This window comes from Hypoxylon fragiforme (assembly GCF_022984875.1).
Source record: "Hypoxylon fragiforme strain CBS 206.31 chromosome Unknown GGS25scaffold_2, whole genome shotgun sequence".
NCBI classification, from domain to species: Eukaryota; Fungi; Ascomycota; class Sordariomycetes; order Xylariales; family Hypoxylaceae; genus Hypoxylon; species Hypoxylon fragiforme.
The window spans coordinates 1496401-1519909 of NW_026054757.1; the positions used below are offsets into that span (position 1 = coordinate 1496401).

General features: G+C 48.1%; 9 protein-coding genes across 9 annotated transcripts; 5 read left to right on the forward strand and 4 right to left on the reverse strand.

Moving 5' to 3' along the window:
* Window positions 1-551: 551 nt before the first annotated feature.
* GGS25DRAFT_518094 (uncharacterized protein) lies at window positions 552-1892 on the forward strand (the record flags this gene model as incomplete). Its single annotated transcript, XM_049263480.1, has 3 exons — window positions 552-1256; window positions 1319-1549; window positions 1614-1892. The coding sequence occupies 3 exons, from the start codon at window positions 552-554 to the stop codon at window positions 1890-1892; spliced, it is 1215 nt and encodes a 404-aa protein (XP_049119966.1).
* A 161-nt stretch (window positions 1893-2053) lies between these two features.
* Window positions 2054-2885, reverse strand: GGS25DRAFT_117979 (cwf21-domain-containing protein). The gene is made up of 2 exons (XM_049256098.1): window positions 2551-2885; window positions 2054-2439 (listed from the first exon to the last, which is right to left on the reverse strand). Exons 1-2 carry the CDS (start codon window positions 2781-2783, stop codon window positions 2157-2159), a joined length of 516 nt encoding a protein of 171 aa, XP_049119967.1. The 5' UTR covers window positions 2784-2885; the 3' UTR covers window positions 2054-2156.
* Window positions 2886-3096: 211 nt separating this feature from the next.
* Window positions 3097-4918, forward strand: GGS25DRAFT_475219 (D123-domain-containing protein). Its single transcript, XM_049259691.1, has 2 exons — window positions 3097-3400; window positions 3487-4918. The coding sequence occupies exons 1-2, from the start codon at window positions 3282-3284 to the stop codon at window positions 4604-4606; spliced, it is 1239 nt and encodes a 412-aa protein (XP_049119968.1). The 5' UTR covers window positions 3097-3281; the 3' UTR covers window positions 4607-4918.
* GGS25DRAFT_475225 (Smr domain protein) lies at window positions 4919-7034 on the reverse strand. The gene is made up of 5 exons (XM_049259692.1): window positions 6676-7034; window positions 6346-6446; window positions 5877-6127; window positions 5616-5737; window positions 4919-5515 (listed from the first exon to the last, which is right to left on the reverse strand). The coding sequence occupies exons 1-5, from the start codon at window positions 6707-6709 to the stop codon at window positions 5313-5315; spliced, it is 711 nt and encodes a 236-aa protein (XP_049119969.1). The 5' UTR covers window positions 6710-7034; the 3' UTR covers window positions 4919-5312.
* Window positions 7035-11900: 4866 nt separating this feature from the next.
* Window positions 11901-13589, forward strand: GGS25DRAFT_118172 (guanine nucleotide-binding protein subunit alpha). The gene is made up of 4 exons (XM_049256099.1): window positions 11901-12142; window positions 12200-12542; window positions 12605-13161; window positions 13217-13589. The coding sequence occupies exons 1-4, from the start codon at window positions 12025-12027 to the stop codon at window positions 13258-13260; spliced, it is 1062 nt and encodes a 353-aa protein (XP_049119970.1). The 5' UTR covers window positions 11901-12024; the 3' UTR covers window positions 13261-13589.
* A 1243-nt stretch (window positions 13590-14832) lies between these two features.
* GGS25DRAFT_118218 (uncharacterized protein) lies at window positions 14833-16319 on the forward strand. The gene is made up of 3 exons (XM_049256100.1): window positions 14833-15636; window positions 15722-16050; window positions 16115-16319. Exons 1-2 carry the CDS (start codon window positions 14946-14948, stop codon window positions 16048-16050), a joined length of 1020 nt encoding a protein of 339 aa, XP_049119971.1. The 5' UTR covers window positions 14833-14945; the 3' UTR covers window positions 16115-16319.
* An 850-nt stretch (window positions 16320-17169) lies between these two features.
* Window positions 17170-18894, reverse strand: GGS25DRAFT_475237 (3-ketodihydrosphingosine reductase tsc-10). The gene is made up of 2 exons (XM_049259693.1): window positions 18631-18894; window positions 17170-18543 (listed from the first exon to the last, which is right to left on the reverse strand). Exons 1-2 carry the CDS (start codon window positions 18673-18675, stop codon window positions 17569-17571), a joined length of 1020 nt encoding a protein of 339 aa, XP_049119972.1. The 5' UTR covers window positions 18676-18894; the 3' UTR covers window positions 17170-17568.
* On the forward strand, window positions 18883-21266 carry GGS25DRAFT_475238 (Sas10 C-terminal domain-containing protein). The gene has a single exon (XM_049259694.1). It carries the CDS (start codon window positions 19310-19312, stop codon window positions 21185-21187), a length of 1878 nt encoding a protein of 625 aa, XP_049119973.1. The 5' UTR covers window positions 18883-19309; the 3' UTR covers window positions 21188-21266.
* A 70-nt stretch (window positions 21267-21336) lies between these two features.
* GGS25DRAFT_118253 (SGNH hydrolase) lies at window positions 21337-23181 on the reverse strand. Its single transcript, XM_049256101.1, has 2 exons — window positions 23095-23181; window positions 21337-23003 (listed from the first exon to the last, which is right to left on the reverse strand). Exon 2 carries the CDS (start codon window positions 22906-22908, stop codon window positions 21622-21624), a length of 1287 nt encoding a protein of 428 aa, XP_049119974.1. The 5' UTR covers window positions 22909-23003; window positions 23095-23181; the 3' UTR covers window positions 21337-21621.
* Window positions 23182-23509: the final 328 nt, after the last annotated feature.

A 23509-nucleotide genomic window follows, 5' to 3' on the forward strand; every position in this document is an offset into this window, starting at 1 on the left:
GCCCGAAATTACGGGGAATGTTCCATTTACTGCCTCGTTTTTTGACACCAGTTAAAAAGGTTTATTAAAATATTTATGGATGGTGGGCGACGTAGCTTGCTACTATTGACCAACTTGCTAGCGTACTAAGGTTAGGTAGGTACATACTAAAAGGTACATACTAAGTATTACTAACCATTGGTGACAATTTGGTGTAGCAGCTGGAGGTATTCGTGGCAACGGTTAAACAAGGCTCAGGGCTCTCAAGTGCTCCCATTAGTGACTTAAACCCCCCTGTTCAATTCTACATTTGTACCTACATACCAAGTTATACATGGATGTGCTGTTGGCAATATCTAAGATTCCATGCTAGGTGCCCACTGAATATTATTTAGTATCGTTTCGTTATTACTATGTACTAACCTTAGTAGTATCTTAACACTTTAACATTCGTTGTCCTTCGATTTATCAGACTGCCTACCTAGTTTGAATTTCAATCCTGCTGACACCATGCTCTTTTATACAGTCATCCCTCACATATCTACAATATAGCTATTGGCAGCCAAACGATCATGTCAACCGCCCGGTTGACCTTCTTATATCCTCACCTATTTCGGGCTGCTCGCTTTGGCAAGTCTCCAGCTCAGAGAGCAAACCTCCGATGTCGCAAGTGCCCCCCTAATATCCGAAAACCACGCTTGGCCGCCTTCTCCTCCTCAACTCCCGCAAGACAGGCCGTCTTTGAGAGACATGGCAAGGCTGTAGAGCCGGTTCCCCCTATCCCAGATGTCGTACAACTTCCAGAGCCAGGCAAAGATCCGTCAAAGCCGCCGAGTTTTGAATCCTCGACCGATAAAAAGAGCACAGAGAAAAAGGAAATAACACAAGAGCCTCAAGAAGCCAAAGATACAAAAGATGCTAAAGATGCAACACCAAAGGAGTCGGACAAGACAGAAGCTACTCCGCAGGAAGGGTCTACAGTCACCGGCTCGCCCTCTCCTAACCCGCGCCTAGCTGCGACGGAGACCAAAATGCAAGAGAGCGGCCCGATGGAAGCAGTATTACATATGCCACCCCCCGACAAATCGCACCATCCGCATCTATCAACACCGCCGTATGTCCATCACTTCGACAGCTATACTCTCGTGAAGGGGTTGGAGGCCGATGGCTACTCTAGGGCGCAGGCCATAACGGTAATGAAGGCCATCAGAGGATTGCTGGCCTCTAATCTAGACGTTGCCCAGGACGGGCTAGTGAGCAAAAGTGACGTTGATAATGTAAGAGCATTCATCCTCTTAGCTTGTCTTCCCTGTGACTACGTGCTAACGAACATCACTAGGAAACGTATTTGTTCCGCGCAGCTTGTTCAGAGCTCAGCGCCGAGGTCACGAACAACCGAAAGATCGCTGACGAGACGACACGCCAGCAGCGAACCCATCTCCAGCACGAGGTAGACATCGTGACCCAACGGATGAGCCAGGATCTTATGACACTCAAGGACGATGTCAAGGGCATGTTTAACGATCGTAAGATGAATGTCAGAGAAGAGCAGAGGGCAATGGATAGCACTGTTTGTCTCCCATCTTATTATTGTCTATCTCCATTGTTGCGCCTGCTAACTTTGTCCCCTCCAGATCCAACAGCTCAACCTCAAGATCAGCGTGACGCTCAACAGTGACTCTAGATCCGATATCGAAGGTTTAAGATGGGTGCTAATCCGTCGATCCGTGCTTGGAATCATATTCATGGCAGTACTCACGTTGGGTACTCTGCGGTATGCAACTTACGTCAAGCACGAGGCACAGAGGGAGGCCGAGGAGAAGGCTCGCCGAGCCGAGAGACGTAGGAACAATCTCGGACGGGAAGACCATGCTTTATCGGTAGACGCGGCAGAGATTCTGGCAGCGAATTAAAACATGATACCCATAAGAAATAGACAGCGGGCATGAATATATATATATGGGACGTCATTGTGCAATATGTCCCTTCTTGAATTTAACCATCTCGCGCCCAAACGATATGAAGTCATAAAGCCAGTTGTAGTGTAGTGCTTTCCGATCCCAGTGCTGATCAAAATGATATCCTGAACGCCAATGTGCAATGTGACAAGTAGGCACCTAGTCTGCAGGCAGATACCTAGGTAGTTGAAAGAAAACAGCGTATCGCATCCCGGGCATCTAATCTCTCTCCTTCAGCTCCGAAGCCTCCTTCTCCATCGCTCTTCGTAATCTATCCTCTTGCCTCTTCCAATGGCTGCCCTCTTCGTAGTTCTTGCTTATCTTCAGCGCGTTCCGCAGCCGCTCGCTCTCCTTGATCTTCGCGTCGGCTAGCTCGTGGACCTGGTGTGCCTTTAGAGGCTTCCTCGGCGCGCCGTCGCTGCCGCTGCCGCCTTTCTCCATCTTGGCTTGTAGTTCTTTGCGGAGGGTGGCGCAGCGCTTGTCGATTTCGTCCTCGGCGACACTAGAAGTTTCCCTCGTCAGCATCCTTAAGAGTTAAGAGGGGAAAGAAAGATTGTTTGTGGTGGGGGCATTGAGGAGTGCGCGGGAGCTTTGCTCTAAAACGACGACGTACCCTTCGTCCTCGAGCTGGTCCCGCAACTCGAAAACCTTGACCTCGACCTCGCGCTTCCGGTCGTGCTCGAGGATCTCCTGGTCCGGCTGCCGCTGGCGGTGCTTGTAGCTGTCGAAGTCCTTGGTGCTGTAGGGGGCGGCGCGGTCGCGCGGACGGTAGTGCGCGAGGTTGCGCTGCACGTAGCCCGAGGTTCCGCTGCCTCGCGGCGTCGAGAGCCCGACGTTTTCGGACATGATTGGTTTTTTTACGGTTTGTTTGGTTTGGCTGTGATATGTATTGTTAGGGTCGAAGTTAAAGAGTAGGGCGTAGAAGCTTCAATGGTATGTACATAGCACTTGAAAGTAAGAAGATTGAAAGAAAGGAAGGCGGTAACATGTGGCGTAATTATGGATAGTTACTTTGTACCTAAGAATGATCCATAGTAGGTACCTACTACGTACTAGGTATGTAACTAAAAATATAGTGGAGCTGAGTTGCCCCGCGGTCCCCCCACCATGGATAGGTATGAGTCGTAGACCTGGTGCTACATAATGTTTTTATTGTAGAGCAACATTGACATTTAACTACTCGAATATTAAAGACTCATACTCATCTTGAAGACTCATACTCAATCAATACATTGTAGGCCTACTAGGTATTAACTACTACGTGAATACATCATGTCTATGTAAAATCCTTTCTTAACTTCTTTTCACATCAACCAACCTCTACTTCAACTGCCAACTAAAAAGATGCCTGCTCCCACCAATAAGCAGTCCTCTGAGGCCGCTGCAACTTCACCGGCGCTACAGTTTCCTCCTATTACAAGAGATCATATACTCAACTGTTCATATGACTCCTGGTTCCCCAAGTATGCTAACATTATACGACCTATTGAACAGTTTCACATTTCCACATTTTCACATTTTCACGTATTTATAACTAACACGATTTTAGGTATCGCGCATCATGTATCAAATCGAGGATAATCCCACTCTCTACTAAGTTTGTAGAGTACATTCGCGAAGACGGCATTATCCTAGCCGACGATGATGTTGTCGAGCCAGAGGACGAGGAATGGGAATCGGCACCTTCAACCTTTCGGCCACCCGTTGAAGAAGTTGAGTCAGAATCTGAAAGCGACGAGGAGGACGAACTGCCCACGATACCACCGAACCAAAGATTTCCTGACTTACATCAAACAATCAAAGACAAAATTGCTGAACTTGGCGGCGCAGTGGCTCCAAAACTAAACTGGACAGCCCCCAAGGATGCAGCGTGGATATCACCACACCAGAATACCATCAAATGCACAAGTCCCAACGACATATACCTGCTACTCAAGAGCTCCAATTTTGTCACGTATGACCTAGAGCATGCCTTCGACGACTGCACCCCGACTCCCTCTTCGGCGGGTAATGCGCCACCAGCCTTCAAGCCTGTGCTCGTCTTACGCTCGTACTTCAACCCACATACGGCCATGGAATTCCGCTGCTTCGTAAAGCACCGAAATCTGATCGCCATCTCACAGCGTGACCTCAACTTCTTCGAATTCCTCAAGGTCCTACGTCCTGACATCATCGCGCGTATCAGCCAGCTGTTTAACAACAAACTAAGGTTTACCTTCCCAGACGGCAATTTCACATTTGACGTATATATCCCCGAGGGCGAGGATGAGCCCCTGAGTAGAGCCCGTCTGATCGATATCAATGCCTGGGCTCCGCACACAGATAGTTTGCTATTCGAGTGGAGCGAACTGCTAGATATGGAAGTTCCGAGTGGTCCAATGCTAGGAGTAGTGGGGGGTGGTGAGCCTGCCGATGGCGGGAATGATGAGCTATCAAGTGAGGAGGATGAGGACGAAGACTTCGCCCCTGAGTTAAGACTTGTCGAAAAGGAGGACCCATCGGCATACAACTTCAGCTCGCCGCAGTACTCGGCGCACAAGCTACCCAAGGATGTGGTGGACGCAAGCATGGCTGGCGAGGGTGGTATGCGTGAGTTCGCGCAGAAGTGGAAGGAGATGACCGAGTATAGGGAGAATGTTGCAAACTGGGAGATCAACGATAAGGAATGACTGGCAGGATGACTAGTCTGGACTAGATAGGGGGGTCAAAGGGGAATCCTACCAAATGCTAGGTCTCAACTGAGTGATGGCGTCCAGAACTTAGACTGTGATTAACGGTCTTCATAGGATCTCATAGGACTCTTAGAGTCTGGGCTAAATCCCATGGTCACACTGCTGAATTATTGCAGCTGTCGGGACTTTGTAAAAACCGTTGCTATCATAAGTCCATCAGATGCACTGACAGCCTACCTCGCATGGCCATTCATACAGCTATCGATGTATTCCTGCTTAAGCAGGCATGAACACGGATAATAAAACCCCTTTCTTAATAAAGAGAAAATCATATTTCAATTTCACATTCATTGACGTTATGTCTTGTACCTTAGATAGGTACGTAGATACCCAAGCAAGCATCTTTCATATCCCCCTCTCCCCCCTTATTTCCAACATGGGCCCTTTCACCTTCCCAAGAAGAAGAAGAAGAAGAAGAAAAAAATTCACCACAATATCCGGACGTTCCAATTTCATGATACCGCCGTAAACCCAAGACCATCTCGTGTCACGTATGTAAGAAGAAAAAATTTCCACCCTTTCCTTTCCTTTCGTTCCCTTTCCCTTTCCCTTTCCGTGTCCCGCCCGTACATTCAAAGGGGGAGGTCCCGATCCCGACCCCGACCCCGGCCCCCATCCTCATATAGCCATCCCAGTTCCCGCTTTACATGACAACACAGCAATCCGCAATCTTCCGCACAACCTTCGACAACAAGTCCTCGGGCTCGTTATCCTGCTGCTGCTGCTGCTGGTGATGCTGCTGCTGCGGCCGCCCACCGCTGGCATGGCCACCGTGGTGCTGCTGCTGCTGCTGGTGGGGGATCGTTGGGGGCGGGGGCATGACGGCTTCGCCGCCTTGGAGGTTGACTGTTTGTTGGTTTGTTAATATATATATATATATAAAAGATTCGAGTTTTATAAAATGGGAGAGGGGGGGGGGGAGTGGGGGGAGTGCTTAGGTACCTACCGTAGATGCGGCCCGTGTTCTCCTCCGTCGCGAACTGCAGCCCGAGCTCGCGGCACACTTCCTCCACGCGCGGCTTCAGCTTCTGCACGTGGTTCTCGCTGTGGTTGCCCTTGCCGACGATGCTGTGGTTTGTGGTTTGGTTAGCCGCCGTCTCTCTCTCTCTCTCTCTCTCTCTCTCTCTCTACCCCCTTCCTCCTGATATAAAAAAAAAGAACGGGAAACAACAAGGGGGGGTGGGGAGGGGTGGAGTTATGCACATACACATGCAGATGGGTCTGCCCGTGCTTCTGGGCGTAGCGGATGCGGCGCTCGAGGATGTCCTTGGCCTCCTCGACGAACTGGCCGTGCAGGTCGATGGTGTCGTCGGGGACGCGGCTGGTCGCGTTGTTCTCGCGGAAGATGTACTCGCTCGCCTGCTGGTTGTACTCGGCCATCTTGGCCGCGTGCGCCTTGCCCTCGTTGCTCAGCTCCTTGGCCTCCGCGCCGTTGCCCCGCTCGTACGCCTGCTTCGACTGTTTGCCATGTTGGTTTTGGTAAGAATCTCTTTTATTTTATTTTATTTTTTTTTATTTTTGTTTAGGTATTGCTTGCTTGGGGTACCCATGTAGTATGTCATATATCGGGTATGGGTATGTATGCCGGAGCTCTGGTGAGAGAGGGAGACGTTGTGTGTGTGTATGTGTGTGTGTGTGAAGAGACTAAGAAAATAGGGATGGGAAGGGCAATTTACCCTTTCGAAACAGTTGTTTCGCTTCTCGGCCTCCGCCCGAGCCAGGTCCCGTAGCCGGTCATATTCGGCCTCGGCGTCGAGGCTGGGGCGGTGGTTGAAGGCTGTGAATAAGACATAAAAGGTTAACTATCTGCTTTTCATCATTCATTTTTTGCATGTGCTTAAACTACTTCGGGCAACGTAGACCGAGCGCATCGTAAAAGATTGGGGTTATGGATATGGGGCGATAAAAGATTAAATTTATCAAAGTGTGGTCGGTCGACCATACGGCGGTGTGCTTAGATGCAAGGCATAGCTAGATATGTAGGTAAGGTAGGCACAGTTACATACCTCCGTCTCCCACGCGGGTTAGTGGAATGGCCATTATGTTGGTGGTGGTGAGCGTGCAATGCGATGTGAGGTTGCGGTCGGTAGGCTATTCTTCCAGTTTACATAGGTATGTGTGTGTATGTGTGTATGTGTGTAGTTGGGCAGATATCTTGGGTTTCTACGATGCTGCTACACCTGTAGGTAAATATGCATTTTCGGTTCGGTTCACCGTATCAAAGCCTTTCGAGGCGGGAAAACGAACGTTAATAGGCCACAAGCCCATTTCTTGACGGAGCTGTTTTGGTCGGGCCTAGTAATGACGCGACAAAGCAAGGCCGTTTGTTGGCCGATCTGCACCTCACCCGCTCCCGGGGGCGCTACTGTAAGTGGCTGGGAAAGCCTTGTTTTCTCCCCTTCGCTATCATAAACATAGTTACATATCATTGATACTAAAGTCTAACCTACATATGTAGGTATGTATGATGTATCTAGGTTAGGTATATATTGTGCATAACGCTGTACAATGAAATTCTAACTGAGACCTGATTCGCGAATCACTATAAAAATATATGAAGACACCTGCACGTATCCTGGTTTTCGGGATTTGGCAGATGGGGTTCCTGCTTCTTGGGTAGTAACACGAAGTGAAAAAAAAAAAAAAAAAATAGATAAAATTATTTACTTGGATATGAGGGATCGAAACCGTGAGGTAGGTAAGTAGATAGACAGGCTATCCAGAGACGAACATTGAATGTGCTTCAAAGGAATTGTGTAAAACGTGTACCTAGGCAGGTAAGCTTTATTGATAGGTAACATTAGTTAGTAGACAAGTAAGAGAAATACATGTAGCAATTGCAGAGTTTACAGGTGCTTCTAGAAGGATTCATTGATTATACAACTGAGGCATGATCGATCATGTTCTTCAAACCCAGGGGTGGCTGAGAAAACTATCCTTTGCTGAAACGGATTATTGTATACCAATTCATGCGCATGAAAGCTCAGCTTGGATAGACCTGCCCACTTAGGGAGGAAAACAGGTCAGATAGGTCAGATCTGTGAAGATCCTCCGGAGCTTGTTCACACCTCTTTTATATGTATCATCCAAGTTGTGTGGAAGAGAGAAAGAGAGGGAGAGAGCTCTGGATTAACTGGAGACATCCTATCTGTGGATTAAAGGGGTGACCTAAAGACTAAGGCGAAGCTGACAGTAGCGTATGCAGGGATCGGCTTTGGAGAATAAATGAAGGTTAGGTTAGTTATGTAGTTATGTAGGTACAGACTGTACAGTGAGTGGTTTTCTCATAATCTATGTAATCCCCAATGTCCAGATCGGCTTGCATCTAGATTGGTCGCGAGGGAATTCGCTGGACCGAAAATAGTGTCACCCGGACACAAAGGCGCAAATTGCAACTTCGGAGAAAAGAAACAAAGAGCTAGTTACTACATGTAGGTAGTCATCAGTAATTATGTACTACTGCACGTACTTTATTATTTATATATAATGTACGTAGTAACTAAATGTACAATACACTTGTGGGTAACTAGGCATTATTATACTAGGTACCCAGGCGTATGTTGTCTCGTTTCCAAGGGAAGAAATGTTCCGAGTAGATGAATCGTCATACCCAATCTTGGTGGCTGGGATGGCAAACGACAAACGCAAGACTGGACTACCTGTGGTGTAGTTAATGTGTTTGCGATTTTATCGAGTTCATCGAGTTCATCGATCAACTGATCTGGCCTCGGTTATAGGTTCCGTAACGTAATGTTAGAGTTGTAAACATACCTAGGTTACATAGTAATATGCCAGGTTAAGCCCGTTCCTTGCCATCGTGTGAACACTACAGCGAATATAGACTGGCGTCAGGGGCTATCGCACCTCTATACCCTGACTTATACCCACTTGATGGATCGACTTCTCGCGTGGTCAACATGGGCTAGTATTATTACAAGGCCACGGCTACCTCTCTGTAGCTACCTCTTTGTCAAGTCTGTTCGTGTTAAGAAGTTCTGGGGGGAATATGATGATAATTATTGTGTCTTGAAACTTGTAGAATCCTCTAAGTAAAGTGAAGGCCCAAGCGTACATAATATAGGGCCCCCCTCCTCAAGGAGATCGTCTATGAAAATCATAATATTCGTAATTATCATATAACTAGTTATACCTTATATACGAATACTAGCCTAGGTATAACTAGTTATGGTATCTTTTCTTTTTCCTTTAAATTGGTAGCCTCATCGCGTGGCAAATAGTGGTGACAATGACAACGGCTAGGCCGTTTATTTCAGACGAATTTGATACGGCAGCATTATTACATACCTATGTACGAACATTGCAGTACCCACCTAGTTACCACATTCAATGTTGCTTACTGCAGGTGGTTTCCAAAGTTTATAAATATCTACCTATAACTACATGATGTCTGTACAATGCCTAGCAGGCATTCGGTGTAGGAGACATTTAAGCTTACGAGACCTACATACCTACTAGACATCTTACAGGTCAGCTCATCTCATTCATCCTGCGATTTAATTCCCTTTTGTGTGTGTCGTCCAAGATCTACGATTGTGGAGCAAGCTCACTAACTACATATATGTAGGTACATATGCAGGTATGTATGTACTATGTAGGACCATTGTTGATATGTATGCTGCCTGGGTACTTTGGGGAAATATATGGCCCAACCCCCTTATCCCGCTCGTTCGCCTGCCTGTGTCTTTTTCTAGAAGCATTACACATCCACGCAACAAAGGGCTGTGGCGCACCCAAGAAATCCCGACCGGGGCTGATCAGCAACTATAAGGCACTCTGCGGCTGTTACGCAGCGCAATGTATGTCTGTTTCAGGGCTCACGTAAGGCGCAGCGGCCGTACACACAGGGGAGATCATCTGTAGGTCTAGATAAGTAAGTACATATATATATAGGCATGCAGGCGTGTGGAATGAGTGATGAACGACTGGCTATTCGCTCTGAGAATATGCAGGTTTCTCGGTGGTGGGTAGTAATGGACGGACCTGCAGCCAAGTTGTGGGCAAGGGCCCGAGCATCCTGATGTGCCATTGTAATCGGTTATAATGCTCGCCTAGCCATTCAGCGTTAGATGTGTTTACCTACAATGTCCTATGTATTGTACCTAGGTCCTACACACTACTACTAGTAGTATGTACAATACAATGAATACATAGACTAGTGTCCATGGAGTTGCCTACCACGTCTACATATCACATGTAATAGGCAGGCGACAAAGGCTACATCAGGATAGCCCTTGGAACATTATTCCTTTTTTATATCATATACGGCTATATGATTGGTGTAAGTGACAACGGTAAGTCCGGGCGTCTTGAAGTTGTCAGTCTGTCTCTGTCTGGTAAGGCTGGAATACATACCTTAGAAAGGCATTCCGTACAATGTACTATGTAAGTCATAAAGTGAAGGGTCCATATTGCGCCGTTCTTATTTCCCACTTGCATCAACCATACATTGGATATGCATCATATATAAAGTATGTATGTAACGGATCGTAAAACACATATTATAGAATATAGAATGGATCAACTCCAGTTTCCAGTTACCAATGCCTCGGTCATCTCCTTGTTCTAATAAAAAAAAGTAGTTCTGCTTCCGTGGGTGAGATTGGTTAGTTGATCTAAAGTATTGTATATAACTACTTTTAGACCAGTAAGCAGTTGAGTATCAGAGACTCAGAGTATGTAATGCTGACATGACATGTTGATACATGTACATACAACACAATACAATGAAATATAATACTGTAAGTAGGTATTCTCGCCGAAGATTCCGTTACTACGTAGGCACATAGTATGATAGTAGACACATGCCTGATCTAATATGTAGGTGCATATAAAAGATTCTGATTAATAATTGAGATCCGAGAACTACTGCTATCATTGTATATACCTTCAGTTCAATGCTGTTCAATCCAATCTGATACTACTAGTACTATGCCGTAGTACATACATAAATGAATGTTTGAACTTGAACATTGAACATTGAAGGTAAAGATATTAAGATAATAATAAGATATGGATGTAAGTAGTATGCATGTACACAAGATGCTAACCTAGCCACTACCGAACCTGTCTCCGTCCCCTTACCTCCCAGGGCTGCCCTGGACAAACCTACTAACGGTTAGGTTACTTATGTACCTAGGCTAGTACCGTATATACCTAGTAATATATGTAGTATTGTAGTTCCTGCCTGCCATAGGAAGGCAAATTGAACAGCTGCCAAAAGATCAATACTATCCAGCACTACTACCTGGGTAGGTAGGGTAGGTACTAACCTAGGCACGCTGTCAACGGTAATTACATTGTACATATGTAATAAAAAGGTACTTTGTACAGTTTGAAATTGCGTCATTTAACACTGGGGAGTTCGTCAATTCATCTGCGCTACATGCACATTATTCATTCGGCTAGTAATAATCTGGCATAGCGCTAATGGTGTTCCTCGCATAACCTCTGATAGGACTAACCATATATAGCATAGAGTCTCCTCAGTTGCTACTACTTGCTACCATCCCCCGGTCACTATATTCCACACCATTTCCGAATTGATCATATTGATTCTTGCACCCCTTCTTCTCTCCCCCCCCTCCCTTCTGCAACTAATCTTGTAGGAATACAGTACAAGGGGTGTTCCGGCAACAAACCAAAGCTTGCGCTCAAAGCCGCTCCACTTGCTCATCCATCTTGCCCCGTCACAATCTCTCACGTCCACCCTTATTTTTTTTTCCTTTCCCTTTTCCACCATCAGCTTTTCCTCGTAACGCTTGCCGCTCCTTTAACCTTCGGCGAATTCATCATCATCTATTTCCTATTTTGAATCTCCTTGTCATTGCAATTGACATTCTCTAGTAAGTCGCACTCTCTTCACCTTCATCTATCTAATATCCCCCCTATTCTACCAACTATCTCAACTATCTACTGTCAATCATCTACTCTCCAACTCCCCAACTTTCCACCCGACCTCCTTTCGCACATACCAACATCCCGTATTATTATACAAACTCATTGTCAACCTCTGCGCGTGCACGCAACCTAACCAACCACCCTTTTGCGATCGTCCCGGAACCCTTCAAACCGTAACTCTCTCTGTAATTGTCCAGTGTCAATGAGAAACGCGATCACTTTGGCTTTGAAACAGACTGTAACCTCTGTTGAAGGAGGCTTCCTCCTGATTATGACTATCAACTTATAATAGTGTCGAGACCCCTAATACTAATTTTCATCCGTTCTATCCGTACAGCCACGGTTCGATCCGGAGGACCTTCGCGATTAGACGCCGAGTCTCTTTTTTTTTTAATTACCATATTATATTTTAATCTAGTCGCGTCATATCCGTCAAGATGGGCTGTGGAATGAGTACGGAGGAGAAGGAGGGCAAGGCTCGAAACGAGGAGATCGAGAATCAGCTCAAAAGGGATAAGATTTTGCAGCGCAACGAGATCAAGATGCTTCTTCTGGGTGAGTGACTATGGCTTGATTGCATAGTGTTATAACGCGAGAATCTAACATCTGTAGGTGCTGGTGAATCCGGAAAGTCGACCATCTTGAAGCAGATGAAGATCATCAACGAGGGCGGTTATTCGCGCGACGAGCGAGAGTCGTTCAAGGAAATCATCTTCAGCAACACCGTTCAGTCTATGCGTGTTATCCTCGAGGCCATGGAGTCCCTCGAGCTACCATTAGAGGACCAACGCATGGAGTACCACGTGCAAACCATCTTCATGCAACCCGCTCAAATCGAAGGCGACGTCTTACCACCAGAGGTTGGAAATGCAATTGAGGCTTTGTGGAAGGACCGTGGTGTCCAGGATTGTTTCAAGCGATCGCGCGAGTACCAGTTGAATGACTCGGCAAGATAGTACGTGCATCATGGTCTTCAAACTACCTGGGTACAATTTTACTAACGTGAACTGCCCACAGCTACTTTGACAACATCGCCCGTATCGCCGCCCCTGATTACATGCCTAACGATCAGGATGTCCTTCGGTCTCGTGTCAAGACCACCGGTATTACCGAAACAACCTTCATTATTGGCGATTTGACATACCGAATGTTCGACGTGGGTGGTCAACGTTCAGAGCGAAAGAAGTGGATCCATTGCTTCGAAAATGTCACTACCATTCTGTTCCTTGTCGCCATCTCGGAATACGATCAGTTACTCTTCGAAGACGAGACGGTCAACCGTATGCAGGAAGCCTTGACGCTTTTCGACTCGATCTGCAATTCGCGGTGGTTTATTAACACCTCCATCATCTTGTTTTTGAACAAGATTGATCGATTCAAGGAGAAGCTTCCAATCAGCCCGATGAAGAACTACTTCCCGGATTACGAGGGTGGTGACGATTATGCTGCAGCTTGCGATTATATCCTCAACCGATTTGTCAGCTTGAACCAACACGAGACAAAGCAAATTTACACACATTTCACTTGCGCGACAGATACGACGCAAATCCGCTTCGTCATGGCGGCCGTCAATGGTATGTTGAATTTTTTGCGTCAATTGAAAAGCGCTGTGACTAACTATGGATTTAGATATCATCATCCAGGTGAACCTACGTTCCTGCGGTCTGATCTGATTGTAGATGAAGAACAGTCCATAAAACGAAATCCACGACAACAGCAATCCTACCTCCCAAAATACCCATAGCATATTCGACGGCCGCCAGTAATGCTGTAACTCTGGCTAATGACCTGTACTCCTACCACGACCTTGCCGACGGATCTTCTTCCATGTGTTTGTTTTGCGCCTGAATTGTCTCGCATACTCCTTTTGCTCCGTTTTACCGAGGCCGCATCGCCGACCTCAATTCAGGTCTCCGTGGTGCTGCTGATTGTGGGATCGGGGGGATCTGGGGGGTGGCTCGTGGGACAGTAAGAAGGATATTTGCATCCAAAGTCATGGCAGATTACATATCTTGTTTAATTATGAATTTGCGGTGACGCTGGCAAAACCCTTTTCTTTTATTTTCTTCCTTTTCCTTTCCTTTTCCTCTAGGACACACACACACAAAGTGCCTGCGTAGATGGCCTAAAAAATCTGGTCGGGGGCTGCATTCCAAACTAGCAACCCCTGAGACCGCTAAGAAAGGGGGGAGGATGACTGATGAAGCTATACCAACCGGTGTGTCGAGATCTGCTGAGACAGATGCTGAGCCACAATGGTTGGATCGGTGTGAAGATGAATAAAACCAACCATTAATCTTTACTTATTATGTATACCCTTATGAGAGTGTAATGTGCCGTAGTCAGCATTGGATAGGTTTTAGCGAACATGTATTTTGTGAAGTTTATGTGAAATTCAATTCTCTCAATGCCTACTTCTTAATTGTCTTGATTCTCTCAATTCCCTTAATCCTCCTATGCTCTTTAATTTGTCAACAATTCAATGTTAATGGTGCCGTTTAAACTGGATAGATCTTGTTAACTAAGTTGGGGTACATAATTAGAGCCCCAGTGTCTCCAGTGATGTGTTGGTGTTTAATGTTACTGTACGACATTATATGGAACTATATACATGTATGTATGTATGTATGTATGTATGTATGTATGTACGATATGTGCATGTATGCAGGTATATATGTATGGCTATGCTAGGTACGTAACCGTACGTTATGTAGGTAAGTATGTGCTACGATTGGTATATTGATAGTTAATAGGTATTCCCTTACACTTACGCAAAGTATGTTAGGGAAGGTGCTCCTACCTAGGTTAAGTTGATGGCAATCAATTATGGCTACATAGTACTAACTATGTATATTAGTTAAACTGGTTTCTTTTTTGGTAAATAGGAAATCAAGCGTGAACCTGTACCACTCCAACAGCATTAGCCAACCACAACTAAGCAAAATAAAGATAAAAGGAAACAAGAATATTGGCTTGACATTGTAAGTTGAAGTTGAGAATATATCTTGTACTAACATTGACCGCACTCATTCTAGTTTGGCTTACTACTAGGTAGTTACTTCGTACTAGTACCTGCATATTATGTGCCTAGGTTACTAGGTACCTAGTAGTTTACTACCTAGTAGTACGGTACTAGTACCAGCATTTAAGCGCTTACATAAGTACCATCTATTTCACCGAACTTCTGCCGCTAGCAATCCTAGCCAAAGAAAGCAGAGTCCAAAAAAGAAAGTTTCAAAAAGGTCTGTAACCACAGCTGTCAGGCAGCTGAAACAAATCATTAACCTTCCTTTCAGATCACCAGAACAACCACCAACTGTCTGCCAGCGGGCGGAGTTTCTTAAATCACCTGTCCAAGATGAAGGGAATTCTGGTTCCCGGCCGAGGCCGACCGAGCAAAGTCACCAAGCCGACTACCCCTTCACGTCCTCGCCCCGGTCGTCGAGTCGGCGGCATCAATGACTCTTTTCCTCAAACCTCCGATCTCGAGCCACAAGATGATGACAATCCCGACGCCAGCGGCGATGAGGATAGCCATCATCATCCCACATTTGATACAGAGGCTGCTATAGCTGCCGCCGCCGCCGCTCAACATCATCATGAGCAACAACAGCATCAGCAACACCTAGACCTGACCGCTGCCAATATTCTAGCCAACAGCGTTCAGAATCCTGATGAACAGCATGACGGGCTTGGTGGAAGTCATATGGAAGATGATGTCCCAAGGGTTGAGACTACTGCTGAGATCGCTGAGCGATCTGGGTATCATAATATTGTTATTGAGAGCGCCTTAGCCAAGCGACTGGCTACTGAACCCGGTGCCCGACCTGCACAACAACGTCGACCCGAACAAACTCTGAACCTGGCTCGACGTAGTAACGTTGAGGCTCTTTTCGCGCACATTTCAGGTGAAGAACCACCTCAGCCCTGCAAAAACTGCCATAAAGGCCATGGGCCGTGGACCAGTTGTGTTGTGGTCAATGGCCAACTATGCGGTAGTTGCGCTAATTGTTGGTTCAATGCATCCGGAGCCCGTTGCTCTTTTCATGGTATGTCCTCCTTATTATACTACCTAGTAGTGCCACTTCACTATTGTTCTATTTTTATAGGGTGCTAATTAGATGACTTTAGAAGCACGCAACCCTCCAGCAAACTCCCAGATGCTCGGCGGTGATGGCATGGGCTTCCAGATGCCCTCTGTGGCAGCTTCTGCCATGGCACCCTTTACATTTGCGTCGCTTCCAGCCTCTAGCGACCCGCAGGTCCGGCATAACGTACAGCAGACCATTGCGCAGTTCCGCGGTTCGGACAAAAAGACCCGCCACATGCTCTTGATCGAAGCTAGTGCGCGCATAATGGCTTCTCATATTATCCAGTACGAGGAAGCCGTCGAGGAGGAACAGATGCAGTCCGGCCAGCAGGGAGCTGCTCAAGCGGTTATGACTGAGCAAGATGGTTCCTAGGTAGGACACCATCCTCATCATACACGTGAGAGCCAGTATCAAGATCGAGAAGTTGACTCCCAAGGCATAGCCATACGCTCTCGCCCTCGCCCTCGCCCTCGCTATCGTAGCATTCGCCCTGCTCCAACCCGTCAGCAGCACGCTGAAGTGCCCATGCAGCATATGCCCCGGTACCCTATCCGGGGTTCCAGCCAAATTGCATCTCCATCACAGAATCCCAGACAGGGAACTAGGCTTGGCGGACTTGGCTTTGAGAGCGCGGCCCTGTACCCTGTCCCAGGCGAGACTTCTCCATCGGAGCTACACTATCCCTCACCATCCGCCAACCAACCCTATCCCGACTCCGATCCCAACTTCCGGCAGTCTCCATAAATTCCTCCAGTACTTATTGGTATCTGATCGCTTTTGGGAGGGAGGGAAGGAAAAGTCGGTTGAATATACCAAGTCGAATCTTACGATAGGCCTTCGAAAGCAATGCTCCTGAATTTTCTCACGGTGCATAGGAGTTTAGGGTGGAATCGTTTGTTTTATTGGTGGCCTCTTTTTTTTTTCCCTTTTTTTTTCTTTCGCTTTGCTCTTGCATTTATATACGTTGGGACGATATCAGTTGCTGTCAATACATACATAGGTTCCAATATGGGTACACCAGGTGCTTGGAGTTGCCATACGCATGAGGCAAGGATGGGCCCAGTCTGGCACGACATGCTGACTAGGTGCCTATATGAACTTCCTACCTAGTAGATAGTTGTCGCTTGTCCCTGGGACATCTATCTTTGCTTTGCAGATAGGATGGGATCGTGTCTCTCAAGGACTTGCTGGCTTGCTTGCTTGCTTGCTCTTACTGCCCAGTAACTTAGTCGGTTGCCTTAACGATGAATAAGATATATATGAGAAAAGAAACATGCTGTGTTAAACTTGTGTAATGATGATGATGATGATGATGTGGTGGACTTCTTGCTGTGCCTATACTTCCATGCCTGAGTACCTACGTGATATACCTAACCTGAGTACTAGGTACGTAATAAGACACTATCTAGGTACCTACCTAGGTAGGTTAGATGACGATTGCAAGGCACCTGGATATCGCGGATCGATCTGGCATTGTCAAGTAAATTTACACCAAGACTAACCATATACATTATATCGTGCTACGAATAGAGAGGGGGGGGGGAAGGTCAATCAAGTGTTTGTCTTTAGGTAGGTAGCTATCCATATATTATTATCTCCTGGGAGCCTCTGTATGTAGCAAGACCACCTAGGCTAGGTAGGTTACTTGGGTTAGGTATGTAGGTTTCTATGAGTTTACTTTTTGTTTCCCCCTCCACGTCCAATCTACCTAACGATACCTAATGAAAGTCTCTGAAGCAAGCATCACGCGTAAAATCGGGGTATATTACAAACTTCTTCGTAGGCGCATGGATGGATGGGTCTCCTATCCTACTAGGTATCCTATCCCCTTCGTCCCCGTCTATCATTTTGCCGTCCTACGTACCTAGGCAGGCAGATACCTGGTCTAATCTAGTCGCTCTTACCTACATCGGTAGCCGGATCCTGGTGCTCCGCGAAGCCCTCGATGGCCTTACCGCGGTAGGTGGACGGGTGGCCGTGGCTCCTGGCGTACTTCCGGATCTTGCCGTAGACGTCGGGCAGCGCGAAGATCCAGATGAGCGGGATCAGGCAGGCCATGAGGGTGTCGAGGAGCCAGTTGTTGCGCGGGGAGCCGCCGAGGGAGCCCCAGCGGAAGACGTGGCCGAGCAGCGCCGTGGTGATGGCGTAGTCGCCGCTCTCAAGCCCGCGGAGCGCGCTGCTGGCCACGGCGTCGGGCGTCGAGACCGGGTCCCCTTCCTCGATGATGCGCGTGATCTCGGGCTTCGTCATGTTCTCGCGCGCGAAGCCGGGGCTGCCGATCGAGGCCGGGTAGATGATGTGAACCTTGACGTTCTGCGGGTACACCTCGAGCTCCTGGGCGAGGGTGTCGGCGAGGGCGCGCAGGGCGCCCTTGGCCGGGTTGTAGGGCCCGTAGCCGATGCAGGGGAAGAGGGCGAGCACGGAGGAGGTGAAGATGAGGTGCTTGGGCTCGGGGACGACGGGGGCGTCGGCGCCGCACCACAGGCGCAGGATCGCGTGCGCCATCTCAGCGCTGCCCCAGAAGTTGATGTCCATCTGCGTCCGCGTGAGCGACAGCGGCGCCTCGATCCAGAAGTCCGGTCTCGAAGTGCCCGCCACGCACCACACGACGTCGAGGGGCTTATCGTCGTTCCAGGCCACGGCGCTGGCTAACAGGGGCGCGGCGTAGTCGGGCTTCGAGACGTCGGTGGTGAGGTAGTGGAAGCGCTGGGTGTCGGGACGCAGGGCGGCGGCCTTGAGCTCGACGAGGGCGGCCTCGAGCTTCTCGACGCTGCGGGCGACCAGGATCACGTTGGCGCCTTTGGAGGCGACGAGGCGGGCGGCGGCGCGGCCCATGCCATCGGAGGCTCCGGTGATCAGGACAGTCTATACAAGGAGATGGGTTTCTTGATTAGAACATTTAGGAACATTTAGGATAAAAACGCAACACGGAGCTAGCTAGTGCTTACGTACCTTGCCGTCCAACGGTAGGTGGTTTTTGCTCCAAGAGGCCCCCATGATTATTAAATTTTGGTAGAGATGTGAGTGGCTTAGTGTGTAAAAGAGTGTCAAGACAAGAAAAGCCAAGAAGGTCAATTGGTCAACTACATGTACTACTTACTAGGACTGTACTATGTAGTTACAGTACGGTCAGTACCTACCTTAAATTCCCTTAATATTGCTGTTTATGACAAACTTAAAAGGGGAACCATCAATTGGTACATATCCATATTAAACTACATACATGTAGCACAACACATGCATTTAATTCGATGAACCTAGGCAGCTACGCCGTACATCAATTGATATAATTCTGCCTAGTAGTTAGATTGGTCGCGACTACGACTATCCTGGTTATTCAGGTACCGTACTGGAGTCTCGAGCAGCTGTCAGCCAAGCACCAACAGGTGGCACGTGCCTTGATAACGATCCTCCACACTGCATTGTCATGAGGGTCCAATATTCGTATCGATAAGAGATAATCAAGTTCAATCTTGAAAGTTTGGAACTTTTTTTTCTCTTATTTCTTATTTCTTATTTCTTAGAATTCCCTCTGGATAACCCCCACGCATATCTTCGCCATTCTTCCAACAAACCTCAGAACAAGCGCCATAACCAAAACTCAAATTTGCGATTACAGGTTCCAAACATCATGGCAAAGAAGAGAAAGGCTACCAGCGACCCTTCGCAACCAAAGGGTCCCCGCGAATATAATCCTGCCGATGCGAGACTCGGCCCCATCACTACCTACCAAGACATTGCCGATTCCGAAGATGAGCATTTTATGGAAAAGGACGAAATTATGTTCGACAATGGCCCCAAGTCCAAGAAGCAGAAGCGATTGGAAGAGGAAGACGCTTTCTTAGAACACTCGGACGAAGAAGCTCTTGCATACGATGACGAGGGATCTGAAGACGACGAGGACGAAGACGACTACAAGCGCAAACCTACCAAATCCTCTAAAAAGGCTCAGGACGATGGCGATTCTGAATCTGGCCAGGGTGAGGAAGGGGGGGAAGGAGATTCTGGCTGGTGGGGTTCCTCCAGGAAGGAATACTATAATGCCGACAACCCTGAAACCGAGGCCGACGCTTTAGAGGAGGAGCAGGAGGCTCGGCGCTTGCAGAAGAAGAAGTTGGCCAAGATGGCGGAAAGCGATTTCATATTCGACGAAGCCGAGTGGCTCGCGCCCGAGGGCCAGGATGCTGAACAGAACGACGTCGTTACCGAAGTCTTGAAGGACGCCGAGATCCCCGCAGATTTGGGCCCTGAAGAAAGATATCGCCTGCTGCGGACGAGATACCCAGAGTTTGACTATTTGGCAGACGAACTTCAGCAACTGCAACCTCTACTCGTGACTGTCCAGCAAGAAGCCGAAAGTCAGCCACCTAAATCGCTCCCGGTGGTCAGATACCGGATCCTTGGCTGCTATGTCGCTACACTCGCCATGTATTTCGCCACCTTGACATCGCCAGCTAGAGATGTCAGTAATGGAACCGCAAAGACTCTCGACCCCACAGAGTTACGAGACCACGAAGTCATGGGAACTTTGCTTGAGTGCCGAGATGCGTGGAAGAAGGTAGAGCATCTTAAGATGGCAGATCATACGAAGGTAGCCGGTGATCTACTGTCTCCGCCAGACGAAGAACTCTCCAGAATCGAGGAGGAGGTCGAGGTAGAATCAGAGCTTACTGCGAAATCATCCAAGGCCGCGGCGGCAAAGAAAGCGAAGGACAAGGCCAAGGCCAAGGCAAAGGCAAAGGCCGAGCGTCAAGCAAAGGCCATTGAGGAATCACTTGGAGACCTCGATGCGCTCGTCAGCAAGAAGAACCCGAAGAAGAGGACAGAGACGAAAGCTACAGCCCCAGAGAGCGATTCCGATTTCGGAGAAGAAGAGACGCTGGATGCCAGATCGGCAGCCGAAAAAGCAGCTCGCAAGAAGAGTCTCAGATTCTACACCTCGCAAATCGTGCAGAAGGCCAATCGCCGCGCAGACGCTGGCAGAGACGCGGGTGGTGATATGGATATTCCGTACCGCGAACGGCTGAAGGACCGGGAAGCCCGCCTCAACGCCCAGGCCGAGAAGCGCGGCAAGCACAGCTCCCAGGGCGCCGATCTAGGCGGCGCCAGCGACGACGAAGACAACCAAGTCGCCAACGCGGTGCGCGACGACGAGGACGAGTACTACGACATGGTCGCCGCCGCCTCGGGCCGGAAGAAGGAGGACAAAGCCGCGAGGGCAGCGGCCGTCGCCGCCGCCGGCAAGGCCGACAGGATCGTGGAGAAGGAGGAGGTCGGCGAGGACGGCAAGCGCAAGATCACGTACCAGATCCAGAAGAACAAGGGCCTCACCCCGCACCGCAAGAAGGACGTGCGCAACCCCCGCGTCAAGAAGAGAAAGGCGTACGCCGAGAAGCAGAAGAAGCTCAGGAGCATGAAGCCCGTGTACAAGGGCGGCGAGGGACGGGGTGGGTATGCGGGAGAGCTGACGGGTATCAAGCCCGGGTTGATCAAGAGTGTCAAGTTATAGGGGTATAAAAGTATGTACCTAAGGTTGGTTAGTACTAAGCTTCTACGGATAGAGTACCTTCTAATACTTTCATTGTATACCTATATCTCCCTTCTTTGGATTAATAATGTGCCTACCGTATGTGATGTGTCCCCCCCCCCCCCCCCCATACCAGCTCTATTCGGACATGAATAGCTACGAGTGTCCATGAATGATGACACACCGGACTGGGCAAGGCTAACTAACGATGGCAGTGATATAGGTAGATCTATATCAGCTTCACTTCCACATAAAAACATAAAAGCTTATAAACACCCCAGTCGTTATACGTCTACCTTCTACTTTCTACCTAGTCATAATTATTACAATTATTTTATATATCAAAGTACCTCCACAAAGCAATACTTGCTGGCCAGTCATCCATGGTGTCCTAGCCTCGAGAGACGAATGAAACATTATTCTAGAGTCCGCCACACCTCATAAATCCTCTTCTTTATAGCTTCATGGCCAAGAGACTTGGGATGGAAAGTCTTGCCGTAGTACGTCGGAACCCACCACATCGAATTCTCCCCGACGGCATCTTCACGAGCAAACTGCAGACTTGGGTCCTCGTGCTTCGACATGGCCATATAGCACAAGGCTAACTCACCCCAATCCCCAGATCTCTGCGCTGGTGCGAGACAGGAAGACGGGTCCACCAAAGCCGAGTCCGAAGATAAGGTCTCAAGTCGAGAAACCCGTTTGGGCTGCGTACTATTCCTCGCGTTGTCCGGTCCCCCGACGAGGAAAAACCAAGAATCCTGACGCTCATAGTCTGGCTCTACGACTCCCTCCTCGCAGAACCGGTGGCCGTCAAACTCATCATCATAATCAACAAATACCAGCTTGTCTTTGGTAAATTTTGAGTTTATAGAGTCGACCGTTTTGCGAATCTTGGCATTAACCGTGAGTATCAATGCGTTCATGCCAAGTCTTAACTCCTTTTTAAGCTTGGGGCCCTGCCACCAAATTCCAAAGCTCCTGCCGTCACAGTCATCGGTAACGTCGTTGAAAAAGCGCGCGTAACCCGTAACCGTGATAAAAAACCAGGGCTTCTTCTCCCAGCGTACCTTATCCAAGATCTCCATGATGAGGATATAGAGGCGCTGCTCGAACTCGCCACCCTCGAGCTGGGCGCGCGCGTTGGCCAAGGCCGAATCGCAGGTCCCCGAGTAGAAATTATAGAAGCGAAAAACGCAGGCATTCATTACATCAAAGAAACCTAGGTCATTACCACCGATAGATAGAAGCGCGAAGTCGGCCGGTACGGATATATCAAAGGTATCGATTTGGCTTTCGTCACCACCGGAGAGAATTTGCGTAGTCGTAGCCCCGGTGCATGATAAGAACTGGAAAGCTGTAGAGTCCCGCCCCCCTTGACTGGCTTTCAAGTCGGCCATGATCAACACTGCATGAGCGCCTAAGCCGTGGCGGCAATCATCTTCCTTGTTTTTGAAACCGGTACCGATTCCAGCGCTGTAGGAATCACCAAATGCTACGAAGCCGGTGAGTAATTCCGGGTTCGTAGGTTGGCCCAGGGGTATAGGAGACTGAGGCCGTCTGCGATGACCAGTATCGCTGTTTCCGATTACATGTTGAGACCCCAGTTGAGACCCCAGGGAAAGCTGACGACGCGAGCGAGGTGTCTGGCTGGCGGCTAGGGCTGAGAAAAGGACGTAAGCAAATATAGCAGCCAGACGCATGACGAGGCTGGGCTATAGGTATGCCACCCGTAATTAGAGATGCATATACATGTTTCGAACACAACAATAAATGTAAATCTTGGACATATGCCTGCCTAGGTAGATAGTTATCGAGTCACCGCATGTCAGTGTTCTGGATGCCTGCTAAAGTATTATTTTGATGATAACATTGAAGCTTAGGCCTACACTTAGTAAGTCAGAAATCATCGAATCTGAGCCAAAGCCTTTAACACATGCACGGGCGCCAAGAACCGAGTACTGCAAGAAGGGTCAGCGCTACGGGTATATAACTGTTAAGAAGTGTCTAGTCTTTCATGGCCAGCATCGTGCTATGTAGAGTTGAAGTCCTTATAAAAATATAGAGGTCATAGACACGCGCACTTGTGTGTCTACATAGGTACTTAGGTATGGACAGGTTCAACGTTCAAATGTTGTTTGAAGATTTAAATTTTTTATTAGAAAGCAATTAAGTAGGAGAGAAAATAAAAGAGGATAAACAGATCCGAAACGGCGAAGCTTCTCAGCAGGAACGGGCTTTCATTCAGATTTAAAAAATATGATGACGTTTGATAAGTCTCTTGACCCCACCAACGTCATCGTT